A 17,120-nucleotide genomic window follows, 5' to 3' on the forward strand; every position below is an offset into this window, starting at 1 on the left:
GTAATTTGAATAAAGAGATCTTAACATTGCTCCTATTGATAGCAAACGGATATAATGTGGGCGTTCAGATACGCTAATATCGCCGCGAACAATTGGTAATAGGAGTTTGTAAATATTTCCCACTTGAACGTTGTGTATAGCACTGACCCAAACAACTTTCATCTCGTAAGTTGGTTCATCTGTTGATTGACAAAAAAAAAGAAGTATTATATATAAGTAATTGTCATTTATTGGATGAAATGTTTTAAATAAATAGTTAGCATACTAATAAGACAATCGTATAAAAAATTCAAATATCGTTCAAGCACTTCATTGTCTTCCGTTGCGTATTCAAATGTTCTGTAAACCATAGTACCGAAGGCGAGAATGCTTGCTTTATGAACTTGTGGAGATAAAGCTTTACTGAAAACGATGAAACGCTTCCACTGAGATAAATGATTCTCGACCGGCGTCCGTACGTTAAAAGGGAGCTTTGCGAATATTTCTATCGCCTCAAAATCAGTTACTTTTCTCTTTGCTACCACGTTAACTAGAAAGATATTTGCTGCCGTAGTTCCTAGTTGAGGTACAACACCCAAAAACAAACTCCTTAAAATTGGGAAAAAACACAATGAATAAATGAATAAAAAACGTAATACAAGTAATTTGACTACCATAAAGGAAAACATTTACCTGACAATGGTTTTATGACTAGTTGTATTCTGAATTTCAGATAAGACTTGTTGAAAAGATGAAATTTTGAAGTATTTCATAGCTTCGAAAATGTTATTGATAATATTGCTACATTGCCGGTTGGTATTTTCAGCTCTAATATAATTTTCTTGGAGATAATTTGCAGCGTCGTTCAATAATTTTTGTACTTCAGTTATCAAAGCCTTCTGATTGACAACGCGACGTCTATTAGTAACATCAAAAACTGCATTTTCTGCCTGATAAGTTTTTGGCAATAGCCAAAGGTCAGTTATCAGCGGTACATTGGTGAAATCAACCTCTGGCCACGTAAATTCTGACGATATTACATTTGCCAAAAGAAAAGTCGCTCTACATAATAAACAGAATATTATTTTATAACGCTATATGTCTTCCAATCTACATAATATCCTTACTTGTTCCAAATATGATAAACATTTGATTTGTTATAGAAAGGATAGTAATTAACTTCTTCATAAGCACTGACTTTTCGAAGTATTAAATTTTTATTATTCTCTTGTTGAATTTCATAAACTTTCGTATTGGCCACGTTTAACATTTCCTAAAATATTGAGAAAGTATTTTTATTTCTGAAAATTCTGTTAAATATTATTTGTGTTTTATACTTCTTCCGGTACTGCACAAACCCTTATGTCAACATGTTTTAACACATAGGGCTTATAGTTGATGCATTCTGTCGGAGACGTAAATTTAGTAACAATCCAGGTAAGGGTTTCATTGAAATCAGGATATTTTGTATTAACATCGTAAGTAGTTTTGCATTCACCATTAATCGTTTTCTTATGACATAAACAAAAAACTAATTTTTCTCACCTCCGGGCGGAAAGTGCAACTTTCGTCCCGCTGTGCAAAACGAAGTTGCCGCTTTCCGCCTCCGTCGAGGAGAAAAATAGCATACACTCCTCGGGAAGTAAATAAGAAAGCCTCAGATCACATGTTTGTTGACCTCGGCTTCGCCTCGGCCAACAATTACATGTGATCTGAGACATTTCTTACTTTACTTCCCTCAGTGTGTAATATACTATTGAATTCGTTACTTTTAACTACATATTTTTAACAATCGCTATTTACCTCTCTAGTAACGAAGCTTTGAGTTGTTGCCGGTAATTTAAAAGTTACATTTTCAATGCTTAGTTGAAACATTAAAGCCCATGCAGATTTCATGTTTTTAGACCAAACCGGTTCAAGTTCAGAAAACTTAATACCCTCAAGCTGATAAAAATCAAATCAATATATGATGAGTCATATTTATTTTTGCTAATTTAAATATATTGTAAAAATCTATATATACCTCTCCTGTTTCACTGAAATCAACAAGAAATGGTTCTTCAATTACTTTCGCGGCTTCAGGAACGGGCAAATAAGACTTGTTTTGATCAAAATGTGTAGCTTTTCTATATTGAAAACCAATCTTAGCATTTTTAAGAGTTAGAGTGTAAGCATTTTTAAGATTTGGATCACTGATGTAACTAGTGATGTGAAATTTTCCTATGATTGAGTATCGGGATGCAAATTCTGCAGGAAATCCAGTTTTCAAATCACCATAGTAATTATAAACCAACGTCTTTCCATCCGGAAACAATGCTATATCACACATCAAAGAATGATTATTATTTCGAATTTATAGTATCCATATTAACAATACAGTCGAATCACGTTATAAGTCCGCCTACAGGGGTGTAGGGGAATATAATTCTAAGAATTCCTGTACCCCCACTTCTGCTCAACAGTTGAACGCCGTAACTCACACTTCCCCTATTTTGCAAGCGTGTGAGTATGTACATGATTATTTTCGTAGTCCTAGAGGGGGAATGTCTTCCAAGAAATATAAGTCGGTGGACTTATAACGAGCGGACATAACGTGACTTGACTGTAATAATTATTCAAAGTTATGCAAAAATATGTTCTCGCATTTATCAAAGGGGGTATCCGGAACATAATTGACCACGGGTTTGTTAATGGCAATCTTTTTTTACTTACTCTCAGTAAAAGCTCAAGGAGCTCGAAAAAAGCGATTTCCAAATTTTTTTTAGTTATGTCATCCAAGTAAAACATCCCTTTTATTTTGTCATAAACTTTATGACGACTTTAGAAGTGTTACTTTTGCTTCAACAGTCAGTGGATTAGATATTTTTAAAAAATAGTGGATAGCTGGGCATAATAGGGTACTCATTTATGGACAGTTATTGAAAATTAAAAGCTCAAATTTTTTATTTACTTACTTGAAAAATAATTGTTGATATTTTGTCCTCGTACAAATGCAGCACATGTTACCAAGACTTATTTGAAAAATAATTAAATTATTTTTAAATTCAGTGAAATAATCAATAAAGTATTTGTAAAAAATAAGGAACATCAGAAAAAAGTGATGCAATAGTGCATATTTAGACATCAACATATTTTAGCCTTTCAACAAAAGTAAAATCAAAATTTAATATTAACTCATTTTGATTTTGTAGCCTATTTATGTCTATCTATGTCAAAAATCTTATTTAATATATACCATAATCGAGAAAAAATTCCCGTTTAAAAATAAATTATGTATAACCGTTTATAAAAATATGCTTTAATAGATGGCCACTTTCATATATGGGTCATTCCACCAAATAAAATTATTTTTACGGGGCGACCCTCGTCGATTTGGTTCAAACTTTGTGGAGTCGTTCTATATATTAAAAAAAAAATTCTCTGAAAATTTGAGCCTTTTATATGCAGCTGTTTCAAAGTTATGATTTTTTGGATTTTTTAAAAATTTTTGTTTTCAACTTTTTCATTAATTTTTTTGAAGGAAAAATTTTTTTTTAAAAAATGAGTACATAACAGTTTTTCGTAGGAAAAATTCTCAGCTTTCCAATAAGAATATCCATTTTTTATTTTATGTTACAGAATACCTTTTAAAATTCGATTAAAGACGAAAAAACGATTTTTATGACTGTGCGGCGCTTGATACATCTAATTTGATATTTTTTTCTGAAAGCTGAGATTTTTTCCCACAAAATATGTAATTTTCACGATGTGCATATTTTTTGTTTGAACAAAATTAAATAAAATATAAACTCTCTATGATTAAAAAACGTTAATTCTTATTTGTTTTGAGGATGTTGATACATTTTTAACACATATATATCTTAAGCTATCAAGAATAGGTGAGATAGTGCACTGCTTGAGTTTCTTTCATCGTTTTTGACTCCAACACGGGAAAAAATGCTGGAGTAGAATTTACCACACCAAACTAGTAAAAATTTTACTACACTTTGTGGTCGCCGCAATGACAACTGTAGTAACATAAGCCACAGTGTGCGTGATATTTTACTACTATAGGAGTTCTGCTTACCACTGTAATGTGGTAAGACTTTGTAGTTTCCACAACTACTCAATGTAGTATAAAATACTTATTTTGTGGTTTTGGGAACCGCACAATTTTATATGAATTGGTATCTGTTACTATTTTTGGAGTATACAATACCAGATTACTTGTAAAATCTACTCCAATGTGTGGTAAAATGATCGAAAGAAGAAAATAACAGCGCCACCTACAACTTTTTTACTCTATTCTGTGGGTATCCTCAACTTGTGTCAGTGTATTTAATATTATAAATAATATTATAAAACATTATTACTAATAATAAAAATCGAGGCGTGCAATTATAATATATATAATTTAAAATAAATATATATATAAAAAATATAATACAAAAAAATCGGTCTGTCAGTTGACCCTGCGGGCCAGCCCCAAAACTTCCCGCTGTTTTCGAGCTCAAGAACCTCGAAAACATTATTGTGAATACATTTTCAAGCGCTTCGAGCTCGAAAATACGTTTGTATGCTGTTGTTTTCGAAAAAAAACGTTTTTCACCATTTTTTCTCCAACGATATCTCTCAAAAGAATAAACCGATTGAGACGGTTGAGGTGGCAATCGACGCGTTTTATCAAGTTCTAAAGCTGATCAAATTTTGAATTCGATTTATTGAGTCGTTTTTGAGATATTTCAGAAAAAATAAAAAAATTTTTTTTTTTTAATTCTTTCGACAACGGTTTCTCTTGAACGAATGAACCGATTTTGATGGTTGAGGTGGAATTCGACGCGGGTTATAAAGCTCTAGAGCCCAGTCCATTTTGGAATCAATCTATCAAGCACATTAAAAGTTATTCAAAAAAAACATTTTTGAAAAAATTTTATTTTTGGAATATCTCTGAACGAGCCCTACCGATCAAGCTCAATTTTCTCTCGGCTTCAAGATATTGACAATCCGCGTCGAATGACACCTTAAAGTTCAAAATCGGTTCATCCGTTCAAAAGATACAGGTATTTACATACGTACGTACATACACTCGGACATCATCGTGAAATTAGTCAGAATAGCTTCCTAGGACCTCAACACGTCGACATCTGATGAAAATTCGATTTTCGTAAATCGGACCGAAACCAATAACTTCCCGAATTTTTGAAAATTTACAATTTTCTTAGCGGGAAGTTAAAAATTTGTTTTGTATTACCTGTCATTCTTTCTTTTGCTTACCTCACCTACAACTTCTTCTATTAAATTTTATTTCTACACAGTAAAAAATATTGTGTATTTGTGTCGAAAACGGTTTGTGTTAAAAATTGTAGTGTGTTAAACTAACACAAAGTTTGTGTCACTTTATTTTGTAACATTAAAAATGTGTTATACACTCTTTATTAATACATTTTGGGTATTACTGTGGAATTCTTTGCGCCCTCTTGTGGCGATATTTCAACATAATCTTTGTGTTAAAAAGGGGTTACACAAAGTTTGTGTCGAAATTTCAACACAAATTTTGTGTCAACCGTTTTTAACACACAAACTGTGTTGATTTTACACAATATTTTTTACTGTGTATGCTCTTATCAGTGAATCGTGATTTTAATGCAATTTTTTAAATCATTGCCTATTGAGTATTTGTTATTTATTAGAATTATAACTTTTAAAACGATGTTTTTTATATTTTCTATTAATAAAAATTAATACTTAATTATTCTAAGTTTATGCTTATACGAGAATTTATAGATTACAAATATATTTTTAAAATTATCCTCATCAGGTATTGATAAAAAGTATGCTTTTGAAATTTGAGTCCTTATTATTTTAAGTTATTCATTAATAAATTCATTTTTATATCATTTTAATTTGATATACTGTAAGTCCGAAGAATCTAAGATTAATTTTTATATTTTTATAACGTTTTTAATATCATAAAAACTAATGATCGTTAACTTACAGATATTTAATTAATACATTACGAATAAAATATATTCTACTATGTTGTGGAGTAAAATGAACCACAGTGGTTCTTTAATGCTAGTTCTTATTACTACTTACTGTAGTAAATGGTACTTCAGGTTGTGTACCACAGTGTACTAGTAACTGTTACTAAACGTGTAGTGATCCGATATATTACTAGTCAGTGTAGTAAATGGAACTCCATTTGTAGTAAATTTAACTACACATTTTTTCCGTGAAGTATCGTACGTCTAAAACCTTAATTTTCTATAAAAAGTCATCATTCCCTGATTAAACGAAACGATTCGAAACGATTTGTAATGTTAAATGCCCATAAAAAGGGTGATTCAAAAGTATTCAAAAGCATTAAAAAGTATTTAAAATTTTTTTTCCAATCGTTTTAAGTCGTTTCTTTTAATAAGGGTTGGTTATAACAGTGAAATCAACGCTGGTAGAATTTTGAATATCCGAATGTATAAATTTTGTGGTGTGAGGATATGTTTTCAGGTATGTATCTGCAGTAAAGCTCTAAAAACAAAAATTTTAAAACTATTTTTCATGATACCGGCATCAATGGTTCAAGTCTAGGAATCAGTAATTTGAACTTTGATTCTTGAGTTTTGTTCAATAGTGATTTCAAACTATTGATGTCATCTGCGTTAATGACAGTTCTGACTTTGTAATCAAGTTTTATAAAAATTTGTGTACATAATAAATAGTATTTATGGTTTCTGTTTAGTTATAAATTGCAAATCATAAGTTAGGCGTACACTAATGGTTGATCACACCATTGGTCTTAATATAACTTGATTCTAACTGGCTGCTGACACTGATAATAATTTTCAATGCAGGTAATCATGAAAAAAATAGTGTGTAACACTAGATGAAACACGACTTCAGATTGCAATTACTGTCAGCTTTTGCCTACGGCTCGGGCAGCCTACTTTACTTTCGTCTGACATCGTTTTGTTTCATCCCTTGCCACACAATGAACTATTACAGTTTGTTAAAACTATCAAATTAATGACTTGCATTTAAATAATTATTGATTTTGTTCAAACAAAAAATATGCACATCGTGAAAATTACATATTTTGTGGGAAAAAATCTCAGCTTTCAGAAAAAAAATATCAAATTAGATGTATCAAGCGCCGCACAGTCATAAAAATCGTTTTTTCGTCTTTAATCGAATTTTAAAAGGTATTCTGTAAAATAAAATAAAAAATGGATATTCTTATTGGAAAGCTGAGAATTTTTCCTACGAAAAACTGTTATGTGCTCATTTTTTAAAAAAAAATTTTTCCTTCAAAAAAATTAATGAAAAAGTTGAAAACAAAAATTTTTAAAAAATCCAAAAAATCATAACTTTGAAACAGCTGCATATGAAAGGCTCAAATTTTCAGAGAATTTTTTTTTTAATATATAGTAACGACTCCACAAAGTTTGAACCAAATCGACGAGGGTCGCCCCGTAAAAATAATTTTATTTGGTGGAATGACCCATATATATATAAAATTTTATTTTTCGATATAAAAAAAAAAAATAAACCAAATTTTACAAATTATAATTTTTTCAATTTTTCGAGTGTCCAAAACTGGGCCTTAAACAATTTTTGTTGATAAAAAAAGTAAGTAGCTTAAAAAAAAAAAATTCATTACATATATATATATATATATATATATATATATATATATATATATATATAAATATGATTGATTTTTCATGGGATGTTTAGATCAACGTATAGGAATTCGTTCTATTTTCGCGATCTATGTTAATCAACTCATTTGAACTGTTATAAGATCTACGCAGATATATGTTGATTCAAAAAATGGAACAAATAGTGTCTACGTAGATTCGAATAATTTTTTCCCGCGTATTGTAAGTATTAAATTTATTAAGAGAATTACATCAATCAGAAAATGTAATAAATTATTAACATGAATTATAAAAATCGATAAATATATATTCGTAACATTTAAGTCACTAATATTCTAAAGCGTAATAATGTATCAGTATAATTAATAATCAAATTCGAAAATCCGACTTACTGGTAATTAAAACGTCGCCTCGAGTCATCGTAGAAAACTAACATCTAAGTTTCAGCCAGTACGATTTTATATCAGACACATTTTACTACTAATCACTAGGTAGGAGAACTGAAGGTTGCGCGTAACCAATAAAAATTAAATATTTCTAAATTATATAGGAGAGACCAGGGCAGGACCGACCAACCATAGCACAACGGACTCCCTACAAAATTTTGGAAAAAAAAAAAAAAATTCCTGATATAATTTACGAATTTCCTCTACATCAAATAATTTTTAGCTGAAAAAAAAAACATTTTTATAATTTCATAAGCAATTTATAAACCCAATTGAGTATTTCGGGTAAAATTAAATACTTTAAAAGTTTTAAAAAATTAAATTTGTTTTATTAAACACAACACAACAATAGAATCTATTATCTGGATTCAAACAAAGAATAAAAGTTCTTTCTTCTCAAAATTATCATTTTGAGTTGTGATAATATTGATACATCATTAGAGGTTTATTTAGTATGCGTTAGATTAACGGATTAAACGTTTTTTTAGGACAAAAAAATTTTGTTAAGAATAATATTTTAAAGACAGGCCATTTTTATGGAATATAATTTTTTTGTTATACATATTGAAAGATAACACCGGCCCACAAAAAAAAACAAAGTGGTCAGTACTTTTGACCGGACCTAACTATCTTTATGTATTTCGACGCGCCGAATCCGAATTTGAAGTCAGTTTTGCCTGTACACCCTCAAAATTTTGAGTAAATTCCACAAAACCATAAAAATCGCCAAAAAATTGCAGTTTTGGTAAGAAAAAAATTTATGGAACTATAGATCAAGCATGATTTTCATGTATTTTGATCCGCTGAATCCAAATCTGAAGCTAATTCAACTATAAGCCTTTTAAAATTTAAGTAAATTTAAAAAAACCCATGGAAATTGGGAAAAATAGCAAAAAATTGCAGTTATTGTGATAAAATAAATTTTATAGAGCTAGATTAATAGATCAATCATGATTTTTACGTATATCTGTAAAAATCTAAGTAAACATTAAAAAATCTCTGAAAATTAAAAAAAATTGATGTTGTTGTGATGAAAATCATGTTTTAAATCAAAACAAAATATACATTACGTTATTTGATTTGCGGAGTATAAATTTAAATTTATTTTTCAGATTTTGATGGCTTTCCAGTCTTGTAATTATTTATTAATTTTAAATTTCAACAATTTGTAAATAAATGTAAATTTAAATTATATTTGGCCCGTTAACCCCCAAAAACATTAAGTTAATGCGGAAAATTGCACATACACCCGGGTAAAAAAAAATCTTAAATTTGACTTGATTTAACTTAATTTCCGTTGAAGTCGTCCATATGCCGACAACTGTAATCCACATTTTAACTTTTTAAACTTTTTTTGACTTAATATTCACTTAATCTAGCCTTTTTTGCCTTAGATTAGACTTTTTTTTTAACTTAAATTGTTTAGTTTCCTTTAATTTAACTTTTTTTTGGCTTAAATTATTTTATTGCCTTAAATTTGACTTATTTTGTCTTAAAAAAACAACTGGTTTTCGATTCGAAATCTCGTTTTATATTTGACTTAATTTTAACTTAAAAATTAAGTCAAATCGAATGTGGTTTTTATACTTATTTATTAATTAAACTAATCTAAAATTAAAACTCAATTTTAATAATAGCAAATTTTTTCAAAATTATTTCTGATTAAATTAAAATTACTATTAAAAAAAATTTTTATTGCAATGATTTTTTTTTATTCTGTTCCTGAGGAATTTGTATAAGCTCTTGTTTACAATATCATTCATTTTCATATTGATTAACCAATTCTGCAATAAACATTTTATTACCTGTATTAATATAAAAACATACCGATAGTAAATTTTCGACAGGAATCGCAAATACATTTTCAGTTACAATGAAATCATATAAGTGTGATAGTTGAAGAAGTCTGACAGGCTCTTTGAAAGGTTTTGTTTGTAGAAGAGTTATTATTGAAAAATGATGGCCAAGGCACTTACAATTACTAATTTTTTGACAATCGCATATTTTATCAATAATTTTTATAAAAGAATGAAGAAGACCAAAACGTTTTTCATTCAAGTATTTAAATGCTACATAAGAAGAATTATTTTTTAATGTTTCTTTAAATTTTTTTGATATAAACAATATACCATTTAATAATAATCGAAAATATTCTAAACCATAAGCACCTTGAATAATCATTACCATCATTAATTATATGTTACTAATTATAAGTATTTTTTAAATTTGCGTAGTAACTGTCTAATTTTGTTTTATTCTGACTTTATGTAACTTTTTTTGTCTTAAATCTGAATAAAATATATTTCAATTGAATCAATTTTGACTTAAATGAAACTTTTTTTAACTTAAATCTAAGTAAAATGTACTTAAATCGACGCAATTCTGACTTGAATCTGACTTTTCTTATCTTAAATCTAAAGGAAATAGAGTCAAACTGAACCAGTTTTGACCTAAACGTGACTTATTTTGTCTTAAGTCGATCCTAACTAAGCCACAAAAAGTCCAATCTAAGTTAAATGTTATGGAAATTTTACACTGGCTAAAAAAATTAACTTAGTTGAAATTTGAAGGATTTTGACTTAAATTTTAAGTCATAATTAAGATTTTTTTTCGACCCGGGCAGTGATGAAAATTTGATTTAAAAAATGATTTTCATCACAACAACATCAATTTTTTTTAATTTTCAGAGATTTTTTAATATTTACTTAGATTTTTACAGATATACATATATACATAAGAATCATGATTGATCTATTAATCTAGCTCTATAGAATTTATTTTTTTACAATAACTGCAATTTTTTGCTATTTTCCGCAATTTCCATGGGTTTTTTTGCAATTTACTTAAATTTTAAGAGGCTCATGGTTGAATGAACTTCAGATTTGGATTCAGCGGACAAAAATACATGAAAATTATACTTGATCTATAGTTCCATACATTTTTTTCTTACCAAAACTGCGAATTTTTGGCGATTTTTTATGGTTTTTTGCAATTTACTCAAAATTTTGAGGGTGTAATTCAGCGCGTCGAAATACATAAAGATAGGTAGATCCAGCCAAAAGTACTGACCACTTTTTTTTCTTTTGTGGGCCGGTGTAATCAATGATTAATTTAATACAGGTAAGATTAGAGGATAGAGAGTTATTTAAAAAAAAAAAAAAATTCAAAATTTTGTTTTTTATCATTTTTCGGAGGAGGTTCAATGTGTCTCGAAGAAAAAATTATGATGGAATTGTTCGAGATAAATCAAAACCACTTTTACCCGGTGTTCAAAAGCGTCGTGCCCCAATCTCCCCTGATTGCGAATAACTGAATTTTATACTATTCAATTACATTTTAATTTTACTATTACATCTGTTATTTTATCATATCCCAATAAGACTTTTTTTTATCACACTGCTTTTCATCAAGAAGTAAAGAATGCAATGAAACTTAAGAACAAAATAATATTAATCAAATATCAAATGATTGTAAATTATAAGATATCAATAATATGATATTTTAAATAATTTAGGAAATAACATTTTTTTAATTGTTTCAATTAAAAAGCAAAAAGTCGTTTAGTAAAAAGTCATTAATATATTAAATTAGATAAGAAATTATCTACTATCATAAATCTATACCAATGATGTTTATGATCTTTCTGAAATGCGTAGTAATTTTATTTAAAATTTATTTAATAAAATATATTAATAGGAAAATCAATCGCTTGGATTCTATAAAATTTTAAAAATCATGACATTTCTTTAATCTTAATTTCAATAATTAAAAAATTCTTTCGTATTCCGTCTTTAATAGAGAGCTTGCGTGTTAATTTCTACACGGATAAAAATAATCGGTAACAGCTACTAAACAATCGGTAGCTGCGACTGAAAAATAATCGGTAGCTGCTACCGATTATTTTTTTTTCCGTATGGGTTAATCTGTGAAGGTTTTTATGTTTTTGAAAAAAGCTAAAAAATGTAGATTTGATAAATTTATGAGTCATAACATTAAGTGAACTATAAAGATAATGACATCGATATCGTAATAGTTTTTTCGTCTTAAAACGTAGTAAAAAACAAAAAACAAAAACAATCTGACCTCGTTTATTTTTCTTTTAATTTGTATTATTTAAAAACTCGGAATTAATAATCGAATTAAATAACTGATTTTTTAAGACCTAATTTTATGTTTTTTTTTTTTAATCTTTTCAATTACTTTGACACTTTCTATTGAAAAAAAAAAATATTACAGAAATAAATATATAGCTCTAGTTTGAAGTTTCGGTAATCAAAAAAGTAATAAAAGTTTGGTATTTTGAATATTCAAAGATTACTCTGTCTAGGGTAAATGTATCATTCGTGGCCACTGCTCCATTTTCGGGCATTTAATACTATGTTACTAAAACAAAACTTGCACTGTAATAGTGTGATAAAAAGTATCTCGGAACAAATTTAAAAAATGAATTATGGCGTTGCGTATTTTACAAATAATTTTGTATATATTTTTCAAGTGTCCAAAACTGGTCCTAAAGTGGTCAAAAACGGCACATTTAGCCCATATATATTTAGATTTACGGTTTGGTTTCTAAATAATTTCAAGAAAACAATTTTCAGTGAATAATTTTATTTATATAATTTCAATATATAAACATATAATGCATACATTTGACAAAAAAAAACTGTCAATCATAGCAATAGCTGCTATTTACATGATTACATTGTATAAGAGGGTCTACTTGCAATTGGTTTAATCTTTATGATGTTACCACAATTTTTGATATGAAATTTGATTGGGAATAATATAATGTCATACTTTTCCAAACTTGGTAAGATTTCCATGTATTGTTCGTTTGTGATTGTGTTCAATTGACTTTCACAATTGAATGATGTTATTTCATATTGTTTTTCATTGTCAGTAAATGCGACTTGAGTAGAATTCGTGATGTTACTAATTTCCGGAGTAATCATTTTTTCAACATTACAAGTCGGATACAGTATCGTCAAATTTCCAACATTGTTTTCTTGGACAGTTACGATATTTTTATTGTAGATCATCACATTTGCTTCTGTAAATTTAATGTCCCAGAATCTTGGATTGAAGTATTTCAAAAACTTTAAAGCAGGATTGTAATTGATATCAACGTGGTAAGAAACATCGGCATTGACAACTGATGACTGCTTAAAAGAGTGCCAGGAGTCATCTACTGGATGATAAACTGATACTGAATAATCATGGAACAACCAAACTTTTGCACCAACGTTTGTACTTATCGCAGAATTATCCGTTGATTGGTTATTGATACTCATCGGGAAAGAGAAAACAACCGGCGAATAGGATTTTATAACAACGGGTAATCCCATATCACTGACTAAATACTGCTCATTCATATTTTGGTAGAATACATGATGCGAAAAAAAATCATTATGATGTTTGATAGTTTGAGTATTCGCTACTGGAGTGAGATAGCTGTTAATAACTTTTTCAATGTCATTATTAAAATCAAGAAAACTTTCATTGTCGTAGTAATCGACCATAACTGCCTGATCTCTGTAAAACAACAATACATCTATGAAGGAATGTGGTGACAAGGTCACAGAAACTGCGAATTTTTTAATGAAATCAAAAATAAAGGTATTGGAAATTGGGCTATTGATGAATTTCAAAAAGTCATTTTTGAACAGCATCAACATATCAGCCATGCCTTCAATTTGTAAGTAAAGCTGAAAAAAAAATATTAAGTTACACTAAGATTTGCTTTAGTAGTCAGCTTTTTATAAATTTGGAAAACTACTAATTTAACTCACAGCCCAGTTACTGACGATTTTATGATCTTCCATGATGAATTGCTGTATGTAAATAATTTTGGGTACTTCAGTGAATTCATCGTGGACTACGGTAATTTTGACCAGTAAACCATCGCTTTCGGAATTCATTGAGTCAATAACGTATAGAGCAGACAAATCTTGAGAAACTGTAGTGGGGACGTGAGTAAATAGCAAAATTTTCGTTGCGAATTCCCGCATTTTAGCTAGACATGGACATTTCGAATTTGCAAAACTCCTGATGGTTGTTAAATGGAAATTATACAGATGTTGATTACTTTCGGTGATCATGAACCAGTGGATTCGAAGGAAATCAGTCATTGTATGTGATTGTTGAAGGAGAATATTGTATGCTCCAAGACGTAGTTGCAGAGGAAGAGTGCGGTCAGTCATTATAGGCCAGAGAAGATCAATAGCGTGATCGTAATTTGAATAAAGAGATCTTAACATTGCTCCTATTGATAGCAAACGGATGCAATGTGGGTGTTCAGATACGCTAATATCGCCGCGAACAATTGGTGACACAAGTGTATGAATGTTTCCTACTTGAGCGTTGTGAATAGCTCCGAGCCAAACAACCTTCATCTCGTAAGTTAGTTCATCTGTTAATTTACAAGAAAGAAGAAGTATTTAATATAAGTGATTTGCGTTTATTGGTTGAAATGTTTTATGTAAATAAATAATTAGCATACTAATAACGCGATCATAGAAGAAATTCAAAAATCGGTCAAGCACTTCAATGTCTTCAGTTGCATATTGGAATGTTCTGTACACCATAGTACCGAAGGCGAGAATGGTAGCTTTATAAACTCGTGGAGGCAGAGTCTTACTGAAATTCATGAAATGCTTCCACTTAAATAAAAGAGCTTTGTTGGGTTTACGAATATCGAAAGGAAGCTTTGTCAACATTTCTATCGCTACGAAATCAGTGACTTCTCCATTTTTTATAATATCGAATACAAAGATATTTGCTGCAGTAGTTCCCACTTGAGATACCACACCGAGAAACAAACTCCTTAAAATTAAAAAAAAAAGTAATAAATGTATTAGTAATTCGACTATTATGAACTAGAGTATTTGTATTAAAAATTTACTTTATAATGTTGTCTTGACCAGTTTTAATACTTCGAATTTCTGCGAAGACTTCTACGAAAGACGAAATTTCGAAGTACTTCATTGTTTCGAGGATATTGTTGATAGCGTTGCTATGTTGCCAGTTCGGTTCGTCAGTTTTAATATGATTTTCTTTGAGATAATTCGCGGCTTCTTTCAACAGTTTTTGTACTTCGGTTTTTAACATTTCTTGATCGACGGAATGACGGCCATTAGTAATATCTAAAGTTGCATTTTCCGCATGATAAGTCTTTGGCGATTCGTAAGTCCAGTCAGTAATTAACGGTAAATTTCTGAAATTAGCTGCGATCGATAGGTACTCAGTTGACGGTTCAAATTTTTCAAAAATGAATTCAGCGCTAATAATATATAAAGTTAGTAATCCCTGTTATATCTTATGTATCTCAGATAAATTATTACTACTTACTTATACGAAACGTAATGAGCTATTTGTTTGTGATAGAATGGGAAGTTATCAATTTCTCCATGAGCAGTGAGCTTCCGAAGTAAAAGGGTATTATCATCTTTTTTTTCAATTTCATAAACTTTAGTACTAGCCGTGTTCAGTTTTTCCTTCAAAATAAAAGAAACCTTTATAATATCTAAAACCGTTTTATTAGAAAAAACGAGTTTACTAAATGCGAAATATTTCTTTTTTACCTCTGCAGGCTGCGCACAAGCTATAACATCAACATAATCGAAAGTGGAATGTTCAAAGTTACTGCATTCAGTTGGTGACGAAAATTTTGTAACTACAAAAGTAGGGGTATCATTGGGAGCCGGATACTTGACGTGAATGTCATAAGTGGTTTTACATTGACCATGAATTGTTTTCTATGAACCAAACATGAAATTTGTTTAAATTAGGAACTAAATATTTTAATTCTCATTCCCTACCTCTGGGACAACGAAACTTTGAATTTTCGCTGGTAATTCCAAGGAAATTTTTTCAAAATTCAGTTGAAGCATCGAAGCCCATGCAAACTTCATGTTCTTTGACCAAACAGGCTCATATTCAGAAATCTTTATACTTTCAAGCTGTGAGAATCCAACAAGAAATTCATTAAATAGTACCACGTAAAAACGACAGGAAAATAATGGAAAAATTTAAATTAAACATAGAAATTCTTACTTGACTCCATTTATTGAAATTCATGAGAAATGGCTCTTGAATGACTTCGGTAACTTGAGGAATAGAAGTGAAGGACGGAGTTTGTTTAGAAGATCTAGATTTCCCATTGTGAAGATCGGTAGTTAAATTTTTGAAAGTTACGATGAAAGCATTTTGAATACTTGGATCACTGGTGTAATGGGTGATGTAGACTTTTCCATTAATTTCGTATTGAGAGTTAAATGACCCTTCCGTTGATCCAGCCTTCACGTTTCCATAATAATTAAAGACCAACGTCTTTCCATAAGGAAATAATGCTAAACAATGTACCAAGTGATGTTTATTTTTTAAAATCTAATCTTATCTAATACGACTACAAAGAAAAAAAAGAATTTCTTGGCACAAAAAATTTTTTCTTACCTTAAAAAATTTTTTGCGTTATGAATTAAAAACGAAAGTATTCTTGGGGCGAGAAAAAATTTCTTGCGTCGAAAAACTTTTTCTAATCCAAAGGAAATTTTCGTTTTCATTTCATAATGCAAAATTTGTCTTGTGCTAAGAAATCCTTTTTTGTGTGTAGTGAAAACTATTCGATTTCTTGAAAAAATTTAATAAAAATTTTTGAAAAAACCAAATATTAAGAGTTTACTCATTTTTTAGCTGATAACAAGTATCTTGTATAAGTTTTGCTGGGAAAACTTATTAGATTTTATTTAATTGAGGTTTATTTTATAGATATTTACATTAAAAAAATTTCGACAACTGATTTCTAACTTTTTAAAAATAAATAGTGACAGACTTGGTGTAAATATCGTAAAAAATCTCTAATTTATTGTTCTGATTTAAATCCAAGTTCAGCAAAAAAAATAAAAAAATATTTTTTTTCATTATATATTTCGCAATTTTATTTTTAAATATACTTTTAATTTTTTGTTTTAATGGTAGTCTATTAAAAATATGCCAACTTATCGACGATTTTTATTATCACTTGAGTGTCGTAACAGTACATAATCTTTTTGAGAAATAATTA

The 17,120-nt window shown here is 29.2% G+C and overlaps 1 protein-coding gene across 1 annotated transcript; it reads right to left on the reverse strand.

Annotated features, from left to right (window-relative positions):
• Positions 1-1,764: 1,764 nt before the first annotated feature.
• Positions 1,765-15,166, reverse strand: LOC130670547 (vitellogenin-4-like). The gene is made up of 6 exons (XM_057473965.1): positions 14,961-15,166; positions 14,559-14,881; positions 13,849-14,468; positions 12,867-13,764; positions 2,003-2,295; positions 1,765-1,923 (listed from the first exon to the last, which is right to left on the reverse strand). Exons 1-6 carry the CDS (start codon positions 15,164-15,166, stop codon positions 1,765-1,767), a joined length of 2,499 nt encoding a protein of 832 aa, XP_057329948.1.
• Between the last annotated feature and the right edge of the window lie 1,954 nt (positions 15,167-17,120).

This window comes from Microplitis mediator, chromosome 6 (genome assembly GCF_029852145.1).
Source record: "Microplitis mediator isolate UGA2020A chromosome 6, iyMicMedi2.1, whole genome shotgun sequence".
In the NCBI taxonomy this organism is placed as follows: domain Eukaryota; kingdom Metazoa; phylum Arthropoda; class Insecta; order Hymenoptera; family Braconidae; genus Microplitis; species Microplitis mediator.